General features: G+C 43.8%; 1 protein-coding gene across 5 annotated transcripts in view; it reads left to right on the top strand.

Annotated features, from left to right (window-relative positions):
- B4GALNT2 (beta-1,4-N-acetyl-galactosaminyltransferase 2 (SID blood group)) overlaps positions 1 to 19768 on the top strand; it is a 41217-nt gene that overhangs the window by 8765 nt on the left and 12684 nt on the right. For 3 of the 5 annotated variants that reach the window (XM_073883776.1, XM_073883775.1, XM_073883774.1), the window contains exons 2-5: positions 10247 to 10435; positions 11238 to 11375; positions 17257 to 17363; positions 18601 to 18638. In XM_073883776.1, coding sequence (XP_073739877.1) covers positions 10269 to 10435; positions 11238 to 11375; positions 17257 to 17363; positions 18601 to 18638 — 450 coding nt within the window. In that variant the 5' untranslated portion in view covers positions 10247 to 10268. Of the gene's footprint in view, positions 1 to 6729; positions 7063 to 10246; positions 10436 to 11237; positions 11376 to 17256; positions 17364 to 18600; positions 18639 to 19768 lie in introns of those variants that run through there. The other 2 variants (XM_025859348.2, XM_073883777.1) reach the window with 2 other exon arrangements.

Here is a 19768-nt window from a genome sequence, read left to right as displayed (position 1 = left end):
TCTCTCTCACAAATAAATAAATAAAATCTTTAAAAAAAATAAAAAAATAAAATAAAATCTACCTCATTGGGGCGCCTGCGTGGCTCAGTCTGTTGAGCATCTGCCTTCGGCTCAGGTCGTGATCCCAGGGTCCTGGGATCGAGTCCCACATCTGGCTCCTTGCCCAGCGGAGAGCCTGCTTCTCCCTCTGCCTCAGCACCTCCCCTTGCTCATGCTCTCTCTCTGTATCTCTCTGTCTCAAATGAATAAATTTAAAAAAATCTTAAAAAAATTAAAAAGCAATAAATTTTTCACTTTAAAAAGTTTATCTTAGTGGGGTGCCTGGGTGGCTCAGTTGTTAAGCGTCTGCCTTCGGCTCAGGTCATGATCCCGGGGTCCTGGGATGGAGCCCCGCATCATCGGGCTCCCTGCTCAGCAGAGGAGCCTGCTTCCCCTCCTCCCCCTGCTCAGGCTCTCTCTCACTCACTTTCTCTCTGTCAAATAAATAAAATCTTTTTAAAAAAATAAAGTCTACCTCATTTGATATTAATATAGAGATATCAACTTTATCTTGGTTACTTGGTATATTTATCTTCCTTTTTTATTCTCAACATCTCTATATCCGTGTGTTTTAGATGTGTCTCTTGCAACACCACATATAATTGGGCTTCTTTTTTCCATCCAGTCTATCTTTGTATTTTAACTGGAACATTTAACTCATTTACATTGGTTTAAATCTAGCATTTCATTGAGTGCTTTCTCTTTGTTCTACCTGATCAAATATTCTTCTTTCTTATCTTGTGCTTTTTTGTACTGATTATTTTTTATCATTCCATTTTCCTGTCTATGAGCTTGAAAGTTATTCACTATTCGTGCTATTTCCATGGTATTTACACTATAGATCATAACATTATTCTTGACCTATCAAAGTCTAAAATTACATGATATTTTTAATTCTCTTCCTGGGCAACATGAAAACTTTACAACACTTTTAGTCTATTTACTGCCTTTCCTGACTTATTTTACTTTTTTGCTGTTGTTTTTCTATGATATACAAAACAGTGTTACTGCTTTATGTAGTCAACAGTTACCTAGATTTACCCACTTCCTTGCCATTTTGATTTCTCTTCATTCTTTCCTTCTGACCTTCCATCAGGGATAACATGCCTGCCGTAGCTCCTTTAAGCGTGAGTATGCTAGTGACAAATTCCCTCAAATTCTGTTCATCTGAAAATGTTATCTCACTTTCATTCTTTTGTTGTTGTTGTTAAAGATTTTATTTATTTGACAGAGAGAGACACAGCGAGAGAGGGAACACAAGCAGGGGGAGTGGGAGAGGGAGAAGCAGGCTTCCCGCCGAGCAGGGAGCCCAACACAGGACTGGATCCCAGCACCCCGGGATCATGACCTGAGCCAAAGGCGGATGCTTAACTGACTGAGCCACCCATGCATCCCAACACTGTGTAGATATTTTAAAAGTTGGATGCATACTTAAGCACTGGTCTTTCCCCTTGTAGGTGTTTCTAGGCTGTAAAGTGTTCTGGTTCACAAAGGGATTGGTGTGATAAACAGAAATTATGAGATTGCTTTCACAGGCAACAGGAAAATCCTGCCTAACCAGCTTCCATCGTCTGCTGAGACACGTGGACATCTGGATCATCCCTGCTAGGGTACAAGAGCCCCTCAGGGAAATGAGTGTCCCTGTCTTCTGACCCAGTACTCAGGCTGCTCCTGCAGTTTCTGCCTGGTCCCAGAGTTCTGTACCTGGAATATGAGAACTGCTTGGCGGGGTTAAGCAGCTTCACCCAACTTGAAGGGACAGGCTGCCACCAGCTGATACAGATGACTGGCTCCTGTCCTTATTTCTCACTGACTTTATAAATTGCATTTTAGCCTTTTCTTGAATGTTTCTTAAATACGGTCCAACCAGAATAGCAGGCTCATGTGATTATAATTTTAACCAGTCCCCACAGAAGGACACAAACAGCACAGTTTGAACAGTGTAGAACGCTTATACTTATCTGATAAAAAATCAGCTGCTTAATATTTTATTGGAAATCTCCTACCAAACAAATTCCTGTCCATGACTGCGTCCCAAACACTGTCGCTAGCTGGAACCAGGTTTCGTAAATCAGAACCCCAAATTTGAGGCAGGTCTGATCACACGGTCCAACGTGAGTAAGAGGAAGTAAAGGCTGAATTTCTGCATGTGTTTCTGTAACTTGATTAGTTTAAGTGCATCCATCCTGTCTGAATGCCATTTTAGAAAATGCAGATGTTACAGAAATATATAACAAAGTAGTGAACATTCCATATAAACTTTTTATACATACTCACATATTTCTGGGCTTTGGTTTATTCCATTTACCTATTGGCTTATTCTGGAATCAGTATCATGCTTTTTAATAACTGTAGCTTTCTAATAACTTTATTCTTTAGTAAAAGTACAGCAACCATCCCTCTTATTTATATTTTCCTTGCTATTCTCGTGTTAGTTCCCATTAGAGTCATCTGAACAACAACAACAACAAAATCCTGTTGTAGATTCATTGGTGTGCTTATTATGTTGAATTTATAGATTAATAGAGAGTGAAGTTACATCTCTGAAATATGGAGTTATTCTAGTTAAGAATAAGGAATTTATCTCCATTTATTCATATTTCTCTAATATCCTGGTGGTTTTCTTAATTCTTTATTTGTTCATGGACAAAATTAATTCTTGATCAGTGCAAAAAGTTAAGAGAGAGTATAGGAATATGTTGATATAAGAACACATTGATTGAAAAATTCCTCACTGTAATCTGATTCTTAGCATTGACTATAATTAACAACTTGGTGTATGTCATTTCAGATATTTTTTTCTGTGACTACACACTTTAAATAGACATGTAGTGTTGTATCCAATCCAATAAGGTCTTAGTTTTTTAAAGGCTTTATACTATGTCTATTCAGTAATTTGCTTTTTAAAAAAAATGCATTTCAATATTTATTTAGGTGTTTGAACTCTCACACTATGGTTTTGCAAGCCAGTGAACATTTGACAGATTATTTCTCCCAAAGAATTGTAACATACATTCCCAGACAACAGAAATATATAATAGAGATAATATCAACACATATAATTTTTTATAAACGGATTGTCAAGTAATAAAACAAAGACTATCATAATAAAACAAATTATCAAGTATTCAAAAAAGTAGGTTACACAGCTCAAAAGTCACATGCAAGTATCTCCTGCTTTTTGCAAGTTCATGTAACACCTCTTCACTTATACAAAAGACCTACATTAGTATTTGCTTTTGTTAACCAAACGAAATCCAAAGAGGAATTTTGCTTTTGCGAAAAAAGATGAAAAGGTGAAAAGCAAAAATAGCGCCCCTGGTCTGTTTTGCAAGCCCTCTGTATAGAGGCGGCGTGCACCCTGAGCAGACGCAGTGGCGCCACCAAGCACCTTTCCCAGGAACTACACTCAGCATCTCAAAATCAAGCCCCCAAACCTTTGCACTGTGTCTGCTAACAACTGCGTTATCTCAATTTATTTTGTGCATACTTAGCAAGACATTCCTGAGGTATCAGAAAAACTTAGGTGTGGTTAATCTGGGGGTCTGGGAACACTAAAAAATTTTCTTTTTTTTAACATTTTTAAAAAAGATTTTATTTATTTATTTGAGAGCGAGAGAATGAAAGAGAGAGAGCACGAGAGGGGGGAGGGTCGGAGGGAGAAGCAGACTCCCCGCTGAGCAGGGAGCCCGATGTGGGACTCGATCCCGGGACTCCAGGATCATGACCGGAGTCGAAGGCAGTCGCCCAAGCAACAGAGCCACCCAGGCGCTCTAAAAAATTTTCTATATAAATTCATGGTAATTGCTTCTTTGCTTTGCACCATTTTGCCTTAGGAAAGGTCTCATATGATCGCTCTAGTTTCAAAGAGTGGAGGAAACCTGTCATATTAGACTTCTCAGTTCATTGCTAGAAATTCACTTCCTTTTTTTTTTTTTTAAAGGAGAGGTTGGGAATAAAAGGAAAAAATTGCGCTTCAAACAAAAATAAAAGTGGTAAACAACTGATAGGTATATAAAAATTATGAGATGTTCAGAAATTTTATGATTAAAATTCGTTTTAGTTTCAATAACAAAGCGTTACTGCCTTTTAAAAAATAGTTACTAAATTAAAGGATATATTCTACATGTTCTGCACAAGACAAAGACGACCTTTTCTTAAAAATATGAATAGCCATTTCATTCTTTTTCAGGTTTTCCCTGTGAAGCTGCATACCATATGCAAACATTCAATGAACTGCACGGCTTTTGTCTGAAGACTTTACCATTGTGCTTCCTTCCAAACGGAGGTTTTCTTTTTTTCTTTTTTAAGATTTTATTTATTTATTTGACAGAGAGGGAAAGTACAGGCAGGGGGAGTGGCAGGCAGAGGAAGAAGCAGGCTCCCCACTGAGCAAGGAGCCCAATGTGGGGCTCAATCTCAGGGTCCGGGGATCATGACCTGAGCCAAAGGCAGATGCTTAACGACTGAGCCGCCTAGGCACCCCTAAGATTTTATTATTTATTTGAGAGAAAGAGAGAGTGAGCACAAGCAGGGGGAGCGGCAGAAGGAGAGGGAGAAGCAGGCTCCTTGATGAGCAGGGAGCCGGATGTGGGACTCGATCCCAGGACCCTAGGACCATGACCTGAGCTGAAGGCAGATGCTTAACCGTCTGAGCCACCCAGGCACCCCAAAAGATTTTGTTTTTAAGTAATGTCTACACTCGATGTGGGGCTTGAACTCACAACCCAAAGATCAGGAGTCGTATGCTCTACCAACTGAGCCAGCCAGGTGCCCCTAAATATATCTTTTTGATGAAATGTACCCATAAAACACTCCTGCTATACATTGAAGTACAGTGGTCATTGTCTCAAGAGAAAACAGTTGTGCAATTTGAGCTGCGAGATGAACTAGCTGTTTTTTTGTTTGTTTTTAATGGAGAGCTTTTTAACTTAAAAGTACGACTCATCAGCCATGGTATTTGGTAGATGTCTTCTCAAAAAATGGACCAAGTGATCCTGTTACCTCCCTCAGCAAAACAACTGGCAGTATTTGTTGCCAATTATAAGATTCAAGCTTTCAAAAAAATTAGAACTTTGTACAACTTCTGTCCCCTTCAATGAACTTGACAGCTTCTTAGTTTGTAGAGACTTCTCTGATGAGGGTGGTGTTGATGTTAATGAATATGGGCTTTTGACGTTGCATAATGAGATGCGTTAACATTTGGAAGACTGGCATAACTCAGGGCACCAATATTTTCCATATGACCAGTGCAATGACTTCTTTGGGGGTCTTCAGTAATTTTTAAAATTGTAAAGTAGAGACACCTGGGTGGCTCAGTCGGTTGAGTGTCTGACTCCTGATTTCAGCTCAGGTTGTGATCTCAAGGCCGGGAGATGGAGCCTCTCGTCGGACTCTGCACTTAGCGTGGCATCTGCTTGGGATTCTCGCTCTCTCTCTCTGCCTTTCCCCCCACTCGTGCTCTGTCTCTCAATAAAATAAATAAAACCTTTAAAAATAAAATAAAATTGTAAAGTGGCCCTGAGACCAAAAATATTGAGAACCGCCGAGTAAGGCAATCATCGTTAGTGGCAGCTAAGAGCTATTCTTCGCCCTGCCTCTTCAAGGGGCGGGGCACAGGCCGTCATCACTTAGGAAGCAGTTTTCTCAGAAAGTCAAGCCTGAATCTTGATTTAACTACAAATTTATAGAAAATACTGGGGACAAAGGCACATGACTCCAGGGGGCTGAAACCAGTGAAATTCAGATGTGGAAAACCCAAACTGTGTAGGATAGACAACATGATTTCTTCAATAAGTAAGTTGCAAGAAAAATAAAAGAGGCAGGGGAACCTATGTATTAAAAGGAACTTAGGAGGGTGCCTGGGTGGCTCAGTCGTTAAGCATCTGCCTTCGGCTCAGGTCATGATCCCAGAGTCCTGGGATCAAGCCCCGCAACGGGCTCCCTGCTCAGCGGGAAGGCTGTTTCTCCTTCTCCCACTCCCCCTGCTTGTGTTCCCTCTCTTGCTGTGTCTCTGTCAAATAAATAAATAAAATCTTTTAAAAAAAAAAGACTTAGGAGACATATCAGTCAATGTATGGACCTTCTTTGGATCCTGATTTGATCCTTAAAAAAAAAAAAAGACAATGGGGAGTTTTAAACCCTGTGGACATTTGATAGTATTAAGGAATGATTATTAATTGTTCAGGTGTGATAACAGTATCGTGTGGGTGTGTGGCAGGGGTAATGTAAGAAACTTTGTATCAGTCAAGCCTCAGTCCAAGGAAACAGAACTACTATGACTATTATAGAATAAGAAATTCATTATAGAGTCATGATCCAGGGCCCTGGGATCGAGTCCCGCATCAGGCTCTTTGCTCAGCAGGGAGTCTACTTCTCCCTCTGCGTGTCTCTCTCTCTCTGACAAATAAATAAATAAAATCTTTAAAAAAAATTCATTACAGTAATTGGTACACTTGTGGGACAAGCTGGGGAAGTAAAGGCTCAAAAAGGGACCAGAGAAAACTCATGAACCAACCTTGGCAAAGTGAATGAGTTGGAACTTATAGGAATCCAGAAGCATCCGTCTTCTGGAGGACAACCACAGAAAGAGCTGGTGGAGATGGTTATGGAAGATCGTTCATTCTTCGTGGCTACTACTGTGAGCTCACAAAGGAAGTTCTGATCATGACCTGAGGGTTGTCAGCCAGCAGGACCAGTCACTGGGCAGGAGGGTTGGATGAGGCGTGGGGGGAAGCAGACCAAGTGGATGGGACTTGCCCGTGCCTCTGCTGTCCCCCACTGCCCCTAACGAAGGACAGGACAGGACACCCTTCGGGGCACAATGGCTCCAGTTCCACTCCTGCCTCCCAAATTTTATGCAAATTTCTCTCGTGGCCATTCCTCATCTGGCATCATACAGGGAAAGGAGTTCCTGGAAATGTGGGTCCAGCTCAGTCACGTGGAGTACAAAGCTACCCCAGTACCATTCAGAGCTATCTACAAGAATAGTCATGGATGCGGGACACCTGGGTGGCTCAATCGGTTAAGTATCTGCCTTCGGCTCAGGTCATGATCTCAGGGTCCTGGGATCGAGTCCTACATCGGGCTTCTTGCTCAGGAGGGACCTGCTTCTCCTTCTGCCTGCCTCTGTCTCTCTGATAAATAAATAAAATCTTAAAAAAAATATTTAAAAAAATAAAAGAATAGTCATGGATGCAATCATACGACGTCAAGATTTGCTTCAAAATGATTTGGAAAGTAAGGGGAATGGGAAGAAATAGATAAATGCATTTTGTCCTTGAGCGGAAAGTGGGTGATGGGTACCTGGAGCTTCATTTGACTACTCTCTCTATTTTCTGTATCTGCTTAGAATTTTTCTATAATTAAAAAGTTAGTTAAAAATGCTCCTCTTGGGCACCTGAGTGGCTCAGTTGGTTAAGTGTCGGACTCTTGGTTTTGGTTCAGGTCATGATCTCAAGGTGGTGAGATAGAGCCCTGTGTCAGGCTCTGCGCTCGGCAGGGATTCTGCTTGAGATTCTCTCCCTCTGCCCCTCCCCCCTCAAATAAATAAGTAAAAATCTTTTAAAAAGTGCACTTTTTTCTTGAAGTATCATGAGACTCATGGATTTTTTTTAAAGGTTCATTTATTTTAGAGAAAGAGAACAAGTGGGAGGGGCAGAGGGAGAGGGAGAGAGAATCCCAAGCAGACCCTGCACTGAGCGCAGATAGCTCCTGTCCTTTCTGGCACTACGGGATGTCCTAGACTCACTTTACATTTCCCTTACCCCAAACTGAGAATTGGCCAGTTCTCCAAGGCACTCTAGTTTCCTTTAGAGGGGAAGAATATTCAGAGACCAAGAAGCAGGTGTTAGGTGTTAGATGTACCTGTGATTATTAGTGTGGTGTCATTTCTTCTGGGTCCTTTCTTAAATGAGGGATGTTTAACAAATGAAGAATAGATGTCAGATTTTATTAAATGCTTCTAAGATCATCTGTCAATAAAATAGTATTCTGAATTTTCACCTAGTGAAATTTATTAATATTGTGTAATAATATTATGCATAATATTATCCATAATAATGAATCATCTTTGCACTCTTAGAAAGAACTCCATTTGTTAATGATGAATCGTTCATGTAACATACCATTGCATTCTAGTTACTATTACGTATTTAGCATATTTATATCACTATTCATAAGTACTTATGTTTGTACTACTGTAAAGCTTTTTTTTTTTAAGATTTTATTTATTTATTTGACAGACACAGCAAGAGAGGGAACACAAGCAGGGGGAGTGGGAGAGGGAGAAGCAGGCTTCCCGCTGAGCAGGGAGCCCGATGTGGGGCTCGATCCCAGGACCCTGGGATCATGACCTGAGCTGAAGGCAGATGCTCAACGACTGAGCCACCCAGGTGCCCCTAAAGTTTTTTTTTTTATAAACGAGAATTGTTTACTTTTGAAACATAGATCTGAGACTTTGTCGAAAGGGAGAGTAGATAGGCTTTTGCAATTTCCTCAAAGACTTTCACAGGTCTGTTGAGGTCATTTGCGTTTTTCTAGAAAGTCATCCCTTTCATCGGGGTGTTCAAGATCCAGGTTTCGCTTTTTGTCTCTCACTTTCTATTCCCCCTTCTCTTCTTGGTTCAGGGGACCAGGATAACCTGATCTCATTTCTAATTACCGGGGAAGAAATTGTGGTTGACTGGCCCACTTCAGACAAGGTGTTCACCCTTGGTCCAATCCACCATTGCCAGGGGAGTATCATGTAGCACGGAGCTGGGATCTTAGGTGTCACCGGTGGGAGTCAGGAGAAAAGTCTTACAGAAGAGAGGTTATAAGCTGGCAGATATCACAAAAGCTGTCTACCCAGGGCTTAGCTTTAGCAATTATTCCATTTTAGGTTTCTCTAATTCACCACTTTCTCCTTGCATTGTTAAGTTCCTCTTTCTGCTTTTCTTTGTCCTTTTTTCAAGCTTATTTGATTGCATAATTTATTAATTTTATGTCTTGTAGTTAGAAATTGGTATTTAAACCTTCAATTTTTTTTTCTCTCAGGACCGTTTGAGTGTGTTACATAGTTCTGGAATGTACTGTCTTTATCATATTTATATTCTTGTTCTGCTGTCCTTGATTTGACGGTTGCTTTGGAAAGCTTTCCTAAAATTTCCATGCTGTTGGGGAAGGGGGCTTTTCATTAGGTTATATTTTGATTGCACTATCAGAGTACATGATCTGAACTATTTCTACTTGATCACAGTTTTCTTTGCGTGGCCAATTTTTGTAAGTGTTCTAAGAGCTCTTTAACAGAATATGAATTATATCATTTATATATTTTTGAGACTTGATTTGTGAAGCACTGAGTTGTGAGAGTGTTAGGTGTTATATGTAAGAATGTTGGAATCTATGACTCTCTTTGTATTTGTAATCCTTCTGCCGTTTTCTTTTTTTGCTCTCTGTACTTTTTTTTTTTTTTTAAGTAGGCTCCACACCCAGCGTGGAGCCCAACATGGGGCTTGAACTCATTGAGATCAAGACCTGAGCTGAGATCAAAAGTCAGATGCTTGGGCGCCTGGGTGGCTCAGTTGGTTGAGCGACTGCCTTCAGCTCAGGTCATGATCCTGGAGTCCCGGGATCGAGTCCCACATCGGGCTCCCCGCTCAGCGGAGAGTCTGCTTCTCCCTCTGACCCTCTTCCCTCTCGTGCTCTCTATCTCTCGTTCTCTCTCTCTCAAATAAATAAATAAAATCTTTAAAAAAAAAAAAAGAGTCAGATGCTTAACCGACTCAGCCACTCAAGTGCCCTGCTTTCTGTACTTTAATGCTATTATTTAGTGGATAAAGTTCATGACCACTACATCTGTTTTGTGGTTCACGTATTTGGTCATTGCAAGTGATCTTTTTTGTCCTATTTCATACAGTTTTTGGCCTTGAATTCAACTATGCTGACATAAATATTGCTATGTTCTTTTTTGTCCCCCTTGGGATGTTTTTGCCCATTCTTTGCTTTGTGATTTTTCTAAGTCTCTTTGTTGCAGCTTGATTCTTTACTCTTTTTTTAAAATCAGACACCCCCCCAAAAAAATAAATAAATAAAAATAAAATCAGACACCATTTCACTTATATTTTTCTTCAAGTTATTATTCCCATGTATATTACACAATTGAGTCATTTATTATGTAATCAAGAAAAAGGATGTTAATGGAATTTGTTCTTTCGTGTTCCAACAGGTCCGAGTTTCTGCGGCTCCTCATGATCTCAGTTTTCCTCTTAGGACTTGGCACTGTTGTATTTATGTTCAGAAGTGCGGAGTTCAGTAGCCCCATGCCAGAGCGCCCTCATTCTGCTCTGGCTGACCAGATGCTGAAGCTCCTACCCGAGGAACGTCTCAAGAACCTGTTTACCTATGATGGAATCCGGTGAGAGTCAAGTTATTCCACGTTGGTCCAGTGTGGACCCCAGCAAGGGTCCAAGGTCCCTTGCTCCCCCTACGGTTTACTGTGCCCATTTTATAGCCAGTTCCCTGCTTTCCCGAACCTGTGCTTGTTGTTCAAGTGATCCAAACTGTGGGACCTGGAACAGATTTGTTCTGCAGGGTGCAGTGTGCTCTCTACAGCACCCAGCAAGGTCCCTGAAAACTCTGGAGGGCCTCTTTGGCTAAATCGCAAGAAAGATGCTGCCTTTCTGTCCTGCTGGCCTCCTCTTCTGGTGGGGCCCAGATGCCACTGGCATTCACGTGACTCAAGTTTGTTATTATTTTTTAAAGATTTTATTTATTTATTTGACAGAGAGAGACACAGTGAGAGAGGGAACCCAAGCAGGGGGAGTGGGAGAGGGAGAAGCAGGCTTCCCGCCGAGCAGGGAGCCCGATGCGGGGCTCTCGATCCCAGGACCCTGGGACCATGACCTGAGCCGAAGGCAGACGCCTAACGGCTGAGCCACCCCGGCACCCCTCACATGACTCAAGTTTAAAGACATTTGGTGCGGGAGATAATTCCAGAGAGGGGGGCCTTCTTCCCCTTCCCCCTCCCCTTTCTTCCCCTCCCCTGTATCTCTGGGAGGGGCCGCTGCTGGGATTCCAGAATCTCCTCCCAAGTAGGACAGGTGGGTATATGGAAAGGAGATGCTCAGGGTGAACCACACACCAATTAGACCCCGGGTTTTCTCTCACCTACCAGCCCACCCACCCACTCCTTGCTCACAGTTCTTTTCTGGTTTTAGACTGTTCCCGAAAAACCAGTGCAAATGCGAAGCTACCACATGGCAGGAAAGCTATAACTTTCAGGATGCCTATGACCTGAGTGAGCTCCCTGCGGTGAAAGCGAGGAGACAGGCTGAATTTGAACACTTTCAGAGGAGGTAATGCAGACCGTGAGGGCTCTTGGATCCTGGGGTAGAGCAAAAGCTCTCTCTACGGTGTCTTGAGGGTGTGGGTCCCAAGAAAACAGGGAGGAACTCCTCTCTTGCAGGAGTCCCTGAGGGGGAACTGTTAGGAATAAAGCAAGGAGAGAAAATGGAGGAAAACAACCCATAAATGAAGATTTGTCAAACTTTGCGTGTCTAGAGCATTTCAGAGTAAGAACAGAGCAAAGGAATGAAAATAGTCTGGGACAGCCGTGTGGTGTTGGTGGTACAGCCTCCAGGCACCCAGGCCTTCACAGCAGGTGACTTTACAGCAAGGTGCATCTCTAATTCATTTATATGCTGAGAACATACTTCCCCCTGCTATGTGCAGGGCCCAGAATTACACACTTGGGGTGTATGGGCCAGGATTGTGAAAAGAGCAGTGATTGATTCTGATGGGCTTATATCAAAAGGGTATTTGTGGGAAGGATGTTGGAACCTCCTCAAAACCATAGGTGATAGGATGACCAGGCTAAGAAATCAAGAACCAAGGGAGCACAGAAGGGCTGGACAGGACTACCCTCCCTCCCTCCCTCCTTCCTTTCTTCCTTTCTTGTAGCAATCATTTATGAGTTATAGCAAAAGGCATGCTATAATAAAAAATACAAATAAGAGCACCATGATTAGGGACTTGAACTCTAAAATAGGCTGGATGGCAAGTTACTTGATCTCCCAGCACTTAAGTATCTTCATATGAAAAATTATAATAAAGATACTTCTTTCATAGACTTATGAAGGCTCTGTAATATGCGTTGTATTAACATACAAAGAGTTAGTAACTCATGAAGGGCCTGACATATACAAGCACTACAAAAATATCACCTACTGCTATTGCTGTGGTTTACTATTAATATTATTGCTCTTATAGTTCTTCTAGGAGATACATAATTCATTAAGAGATAGATAAATCACCTAAATATTAGATGGTTATAAGTGCTCTATGGAGGAATAAATTAAAATAGTGTGGTAGAATGTTACTTGGTGGCATAAAATTTAATGGGATGATGAAGGAAGGTGACCTTGAACTCTGATTTGTATATCAAGCAGGAGTCCCCACCATCTCCTGTAAAGGAGCATCTCAGAAGGAAGAGTTAATCCAGGGCCCAGAGCCTCAGGCATGGCAGGGGGCTTTCGTGATGGCTGAATGACAAGCAAGCAGGTGGTGGCTGTTGGAGCTCTAGTAACTCAGGGGAGGGCTGGTGGAATATGAGCCCAGAGAGAGGTCAGTCATGATGGCCATTGTAAGCCGGGAGGTGGAGCGTGCATTTTGCTTTCTGAGTAATGCAAAGAATTTGAACCGTTGGGTTTTTTTAAAGATTTTATTTATTTATTTATTTATTTATTTAGAGAGAGCATGAGTGGGGGGAGGGGCAGAGGGAGAGGGAGAGAGAGAATGTCAAGCAGACTCCATGCTGAATGCAGAGCCCAACCCGGGGCCCATCTCACAACCCTGAGATCATGACCTGAGCAAAAATAAAGAGTTGGACGCCCAATCAACTGAGCCAGCCAAGCGCCCCAAGAATTGAATGGTTTTTAAAAGTGGCAAGTTCTTATCTGAGAAACTCTTGTAAAATGTCACTCTGGCTTTTCAGTGGAGAATACATAGTAGGGAAGGTATAGGGGAGGCAGGCTTTTTTGTGTAGTTAGGCGGAAGGTAAACGTTCCTTCTACTGCTGGAGCAGTGGTATCTGTACCTCTGGGAGGAACGGTCCTCAGGTGCTCCGTTGGCTGAGCCTGAGTCATGAATCAAGGAAGGGAAAGGGCGAGTCGGGTCCCTCCAGGGTCGATCTGGGGAGTCAGCTACCACTCCCCACCCCCAACTACATACAAATGGATGACTCCCCAGAAGAGAGATGGGGGCACCAACAGGAGGCAGCACTGGAAGTCAAAGAACCAGTGGGATAGACACATGATTCTGGCATGGATTTGAACCTTGGCCCCACCCAGCTGTGTGAGGAGCAATAGGGCTCTGTAGTTAAGGGTGCTGCCGAGGGAGGTCGACGGGCTGCACTGGGGTCCTTCATCCTCCACATCCCGGCCAGATGACCTTGGGCAAGCTGCCTACCCTCTTCTGTAAAATGGGGATAGTAATCGTACCTAGAGTCGTTGTGACATGTAATGAATTGACACATGGAAGGGCTTAAAGCTGTATCACATTTGTAACATCGATGAATGTAGAGGACAGTAGACATTAAAAAAAAAAAAACTATAGAAACAACTATAGGTTGATGTGGTAAGCTCTCACAGCAAGCAGAAGCCGTGCCTGGCCCTGCCCCAGTACCACCGTCCGATAGCCTCTTGCCAGTGTGGTTCCCGCTGTGTCTCCCGGTCTCTCCGGGCCACTGCCTGGGAGGTCCGGCTAGTCGGGGACTTGAGGCGCCTGACACAGAGGAGGGCTCAAGCAGCATCTCTGGAATACGTGGATGGTGTGAGGGGAAACAGAGGGGCAGATTCCTGCAGGATGATGGCTTCCGTCTCTGTGCTGGGCAGTGTGGGGCTGTTTCCGGCAAGGAACACCTCAGGTGTGCACGCTGCAGGACGTGCGTGGCGCGGACAGAGACAAGAGGCAGGGAGCCTTGAAGACACTGGAGAGAGTGAGATGGGGGAACTGAAAGGGCTCGGAGAATGTGAGGCAGGGGGCTCCCAGGAGGGGGTGCTGGTCCCGAGGGAGCTGGGCAGAGGAATTAATTATAAGAAGGAACTGACTCCAAACAGGGAAGGCTAGGAGCTGGCCGTGTCCTCACCTGCCCCTCCTCCACCTGGGGAAATGCCCGGCTCTGCTGGGATCAGAGCCGGCAACGCCGGTACAAGAACAAACAGAGCCCAGTACTGATCAGTGACGTGACCCAGGTGTCCTGTCGTCATGGCCGTAGCCAGGGAAGAAGAGGCTCAGCTCCCACCCGTGCCTCAACTCTTTCTCTGTTAGCCCAGGAAACACCCTGACTGCTCTGAGCAAGGCGCTCAGTGAGGTACAAAGACAGAGCTGACCTAGATCCTGCTCCCAGGGAACTCACAGCAGACCAGAGAGGATACAGTCAGCGTGCCCTCTCCGCGTCCCTTCCACCCGCCACCTCACCGTCTCTGCCCCTGCCATAATCACGCACAGAGCCCCAGCTCAGCGTGGAATGACCGTGGGTGCTCTGTGGCCCACCGGGTGTGTTCAGCAAACGGTGTGGAACTCAGGAGTTCAGTGTTACGATGCTAGTCAGGGGGAGTGCTGTGGTAGGCCTTAGGAGCGAGAGCAGTTTCCAATTCTGAGAATTGCGAAAGGAATGTTCCGGAAGATAGCATTCAGAGCTGGCCTCATTCCTGTTACTGAACAGGTGACCTAGTATTCTAGTTATTGGTGTCTCAGTCTGGGTTCTCCCCCTGCAGGAATGGGATTTTCTTGGTGTCTTTGTGCCCACTTTAGCACAGGGCCAAAGGGATCACATAGAATAAATAACCCAGAATCTTCAGCCCCTGGCAAGTGTCACCGGAGCTGGACTACTCTCTGTGGGTATAAAATGGAGATGATTCATAACTTACATGCTCTCCGCTGTGTGAGGGAATCCGACAAAACCCCATTTGGAGATCACGCCTATTATCCTCTGCCAGAGAGCACGCATCTGATGTGGGAAGGCGTGGCCGGGACCTCTGGGTGCTCTGTCTCTGCCACATAATTGTCTGTATCCTTGAAATCATGAGTGGAGCTTGATATTGGGTAAAATCTCTGGTTCATTGGAGTCTGATTAGCTCCATATTATACCTCACTTAAAAAGTTGAGTACATGGGGCACCTGGGTGGCTCAGTTGGTTAAGCGACGGCCTTCGGCTCAGGTCATGATCCTGGAGTCCCGGGATCGAGTCCCGCCTCGGGCTCCCTGCTCAGCGGGGAGTCTGCTTCTCCCTCTGACCCTCTTCCCTCTTGTGCTCTCTATCTCTCATTCTCTCTCTCTCAAATAAATAAATAAAATCTTTAAAAAAAATAAATTTTATTTTAATTCCAGTGTAGTTAACACACAGTGTTATATTAGTTTCAGGCGTACAATATAGTGATTCAACAATACTATACATGATTCAGTGCTTCATCCCCTTCACCTGTTTCACCCAACTGTGTGTATGTTTTTAATGTAATTGATACTATAAGAACAAATCACTCTAGAAAAATCGCTTTTTTCATTCAGTATGTTTTTTTAAGTTTGTTTTTGTTTTTGTTTTAGAGAGAGAGTGCTTGAGCACAGGCAGGAGGCAGAAGGAGAGGGGGCCAAGGGGGAGAGAGAGAGAGAATCTTAAGTGGGCTGCTTGGAGCCTGACGTGGGGCTCAAACTCACAACCCTGAGATCATGACCTGAGCCAAAACCAAGAGCTGGAGGCTTAACTGACTGAGCCACCTAGGAATCCCTCATTAAGCACATTTTTAAGAGCTCTCTATATATCTAGTTCTTCCCTTCTAAATGCCATTTAGCTATGAATATGAATACACTGAATTTTATTAAGCCATTATCCTATTGAATGATATTCAGATTTGAGGGAAATTTTCATTATTACATTTACATAATTTATAATAATAATCTTACATTATATTTACATTCTTTCCTTATTTTGTTAAGATGCTTATGCGATGTTCATTTCAAACAGTGCTGAAATGAACCTCCTTATGCATGTCGCTGTTTACACAGGGAGGTGTTTCTCCCCTTAACTAGCATCTGAATTGCTCACTCATGGGATATGCTTATTTCTACTTTTAATAAATACTGACAAATTGCATTCAAGAGCACCTATATTAATTCACACTTTCGTGACGAGTGCGTAAGGGTAGTACCTTAGATACCCCCTACCTAACCAGTACTCCTTATCATTACATTTTGAAACATTAATGAAAAAGGTATTTCCTTGTTCGTTTTTTTTTTTTAAGATTTGACTTTATATTAAGCAATCTCTACACCCAACGTGGGGCTTGAACTTACAACCCTGAGATCAAGAGTCACAGGCTCTATGAACTGAGCCAGCCAGGGCCTCCAGTTCATTGTTTTTAAAGTTGCATTTCCCTGGTTAATTTTGAAACTGAGCACGCTTCATTTATGCATTAGCCATTTGTACTTCCTCTTAATTGCCTATTTACATCATTTCCCACTTTTAAATTTTGTCTCTTTCGTATTCTCATAAATATTCACTATAGTAGTCTAATTTTTCTTCCAGGTGATCTAAATGATACCCTTGGCTACACTGGATCTCCAAAGGCTGCATTTCAACCATATTACCATAGTCCCCCAAAGAATCCATCTCGCTGGCTTGTTATGTGCTTGCCCTTGACTGAGGTTGTTATAACAACAAAATCATACGAAAGTCATCACCGTGTTTGCTCTGAAAATACCGAGGCAACAAATCACATTTCTTGTGATATATTTTCTTTTTGAGTTCAGTGCCAGGAAAAGGTTTATTTGCCTCAGAAGTTGTTGCTTTGTCCTGTTGATAATAAGACCAGAGTACTGACTGTCCATCGCTTTATACCCTGACTACCAGGAAGTTCACTTGTGACCCTGGCATTTGGCTGCTGCCTCTGGGTTCACCCAGATGGTCTTGTTATTTTGTTTCTTCTTTCTCCCAGGTTGTGTTTTTAATTTTGTATGTGCTTTGTTGTAAACTGCCTCAATTCCTTTGCGAAATTCAAGGCTGGAGGGAGGGGAATGGAGGGGTGAATAAAGGAGGGAGGGAATGGAGGGGTGAACGGGACAATCTACTTTCGATTTCTCCCCATTGGCAGCAAGGAGCTCCGGGCACAGGTACCACTTTCGGAACTAACCAGGAGGGCGCGTGAGAGCAGCTGCTAACGGTTCTGGTTCTGTTTCCTGCAGAGAAGGGTTGCCCCGTCCACCGCCGCTGCTGGCCCAGCCCAACCTCCCTTTTGGGTACCCCGTCCATGGGGTAGAGGTGATGCCCCTGCACACAGTTCCCATCCCAGGTAGGTACATCTCCATGTGGAGAGGAGCCAGGCAACTTTCTTAACCCTTCTTTAAGCAAAATGGGGGAGTGGAAGCAAACAGTCATTCATTGAGTACCTGCTGTGTACTCAGCACAATGCGGGAAGCTTGACATGATTTCACTTACTGGTTAGTCTCAGTGTTTCCACCACTGGGAACCGCCCTTAGCCCATGTGACCTCCCTGGAGATCTGAGATAACACAGAAGAGGACAGAAATCTGTGTGCCTCAGGGAATCGTAGGACATGATTGGCTTTTTGGTGTCCTCCAGCATCATGAGCCCAGGCAAAAATGAGCCCATCTCCTGGGAGAGTATATTGAAAAGAACATTTATGTTGGTTAAACGCCCCCCTCCACAAGGGATTTCTACACACTTCTCTAGTTCAGCATCACCTCCCTGTAAGGTAAATGTTATTTTGCGAATTTCACAGATGACTTAAGTTATCTAAGACCCCATAGGGAGGCTATATTTGAATTAGAACTTGAATTAGTCATACTATGAGAACAGAGATAGATTCTAAAATAAATACATTTGGAGGAATTGCTAGTATTTTTGAATAGTCATTTAAAAAGGTGATTTGCCATTTTGGATGATTCCTTTTTTATTGTAAAATATGCATAACATAACATTTACAATGTTAATCATTTTTAAGCACACGGTTTTGTGGCATTAAGTATATTCTCATTGTTCTGCAACTGTGACCATCATCTGGCTCCAGACCTTTATAATCTTCCCCAATTGAAAACTCTGTACCCATTTAACATTGACTCCCTTCCCCCCACCCCAGCCCCCACCTGTGGCAACCACCATTCAGTAGAATGTCTTGTCTCATCTCTACGAATTTGACTATTCTAGGGACCTCATATAAAGACGATTCATTGCTTCTCCACTGCTGCTTTCCCTTCAGTAACAGAGATCCTGAAAGGGGCTGGATTAATTCACAGAACCTGTCCAATGCTGAGGGTGGGCATCAGAGGCTTTAGATGCACTAGAATTTGAGAAGGACCATGGGACACCCCGTAACAGGACCCCAGGAAGAGGGGAGTGGTCAGCAAACACCCTGGATAAAAGGTGAATAAAATAAAATAAATAAAATAAAAGGTGACCCCGGAAAGGATTCTGGAAGGATGTGTAGAAGTCATCAGGAAGGTAGCGAGCATCAGGGAGCCCTTGGCATCCTCTCAAATGGTATTTTTTATCTTTTTTTCTGTCCCCCAGGTCTCCAGTTTGAAGGACCAGAGGCCCCCATCTATGAGGCAAGTCCCCTTCCCAGCCCCTTTTTGCACTGGGCATCACTGCCCAATGATGGCTGGTCATGCCCAGTGGTCATGGGTCTCGGATTTTGACAGAGTGCTCATCTAGATTAAATATCTGACACGAGTCCAAGGTGGGGAGAGGGGGTAGGATGCCTCCAGAAGGCATGATTTTTCCAGCCATTCAGTGGCTGGAGTTCCAAGGACTTCCGGAGACCCGGGCCAGCACAGATGCTGCTGGTTTTGCTGCAAGAGGAATTGCATGTTGCCGGTGCATGTTGCCTCCACCAGGGTTAGCGCCAGCCAGCAAGACTGGGGTTCCGTGCCCTGCCTTTTGTTCCCCGCTTAATGTAGCTCCAAATCCAGCCCTTGTGCCCATAGAGCGATGGCTGGGAGGCAAACTGCATCCAGAACCCTAATCTAAAAAGGAGTCTGGGAAATGTAGTTTTAGTTTTCCCACTCTGCATGCCAGATGTTGGACTGGGTGATGAGTGAGCAAATCTGCACAACAGAGTACTCTATCCTCAACAGTCTGCTCTGCCCTCCCCCACTCCCAGCAAAGCACCCCTCCCTCCCCCACCTCTGCCACTTGCCAGGTGCTCTGGGTTAGTCTCTTCGTGGTGCTTTCCTGTAGCTGAATTATTTTATATGCACCATGATATGCTTACCGCCATTCTCCCCGACTAGAATATAAGCCTCTTGAAGGTGGGGAGTTGGTTGTATTCACTACTCTTTTCCCAGGACCTATAATTTGGATCTCAGAAAACACCTGTTGACTGACCAAAGTGTTCTCAGCAGGCGTGACATAACCCAGTGTACTTTTCATAAAAATACCCGTCTGCCCAGAGGACGAGAAGGCAGGAGAGGAGAGTTGCTTTAGGGAGTAGCAATGGGATGGAGAGAAGGGGACCACCAGTTCTAGCTCCATGTTGAAGGTAGACCCAACAAGACTCCCTCAGAACAGGAATGACCTCCTTTAGGGACTTCAACAGTTGAATGGATGAAGGTGCCATTCACGAGGCAGGGGGAACCAGGGAGAGAGTGGCAAACAAGTTTATAGAGAAAAATCAGCAGTTCTAAAGATTTCGGTTGCCTGTGGCACTTCCTAGCAGAGCAACCAGCCAGGCAACTGG

The sequence above is a fragment of the Callorhinus ursinus genome, unplaced genomic scaffold, assembly GCF_003265705.2.
Source record: "Callorhinus ursinus isolate GAN/ISIS: 27379988/994484 unplaced genomic scaffold, GSC_fseal_2.0 scaffold52, whole genome shotgun sequence".
Taxonomy (NCBI): domain Eukaryota; kingdom Metazoa; phylum Chordata; class Mammalia; order Carnivora; family Otariidae; genus Callorhinus; species Callorhinus ursinus.
This window is presented reverse-complemented; position numbering and strand designations above follow the sequence as displayed.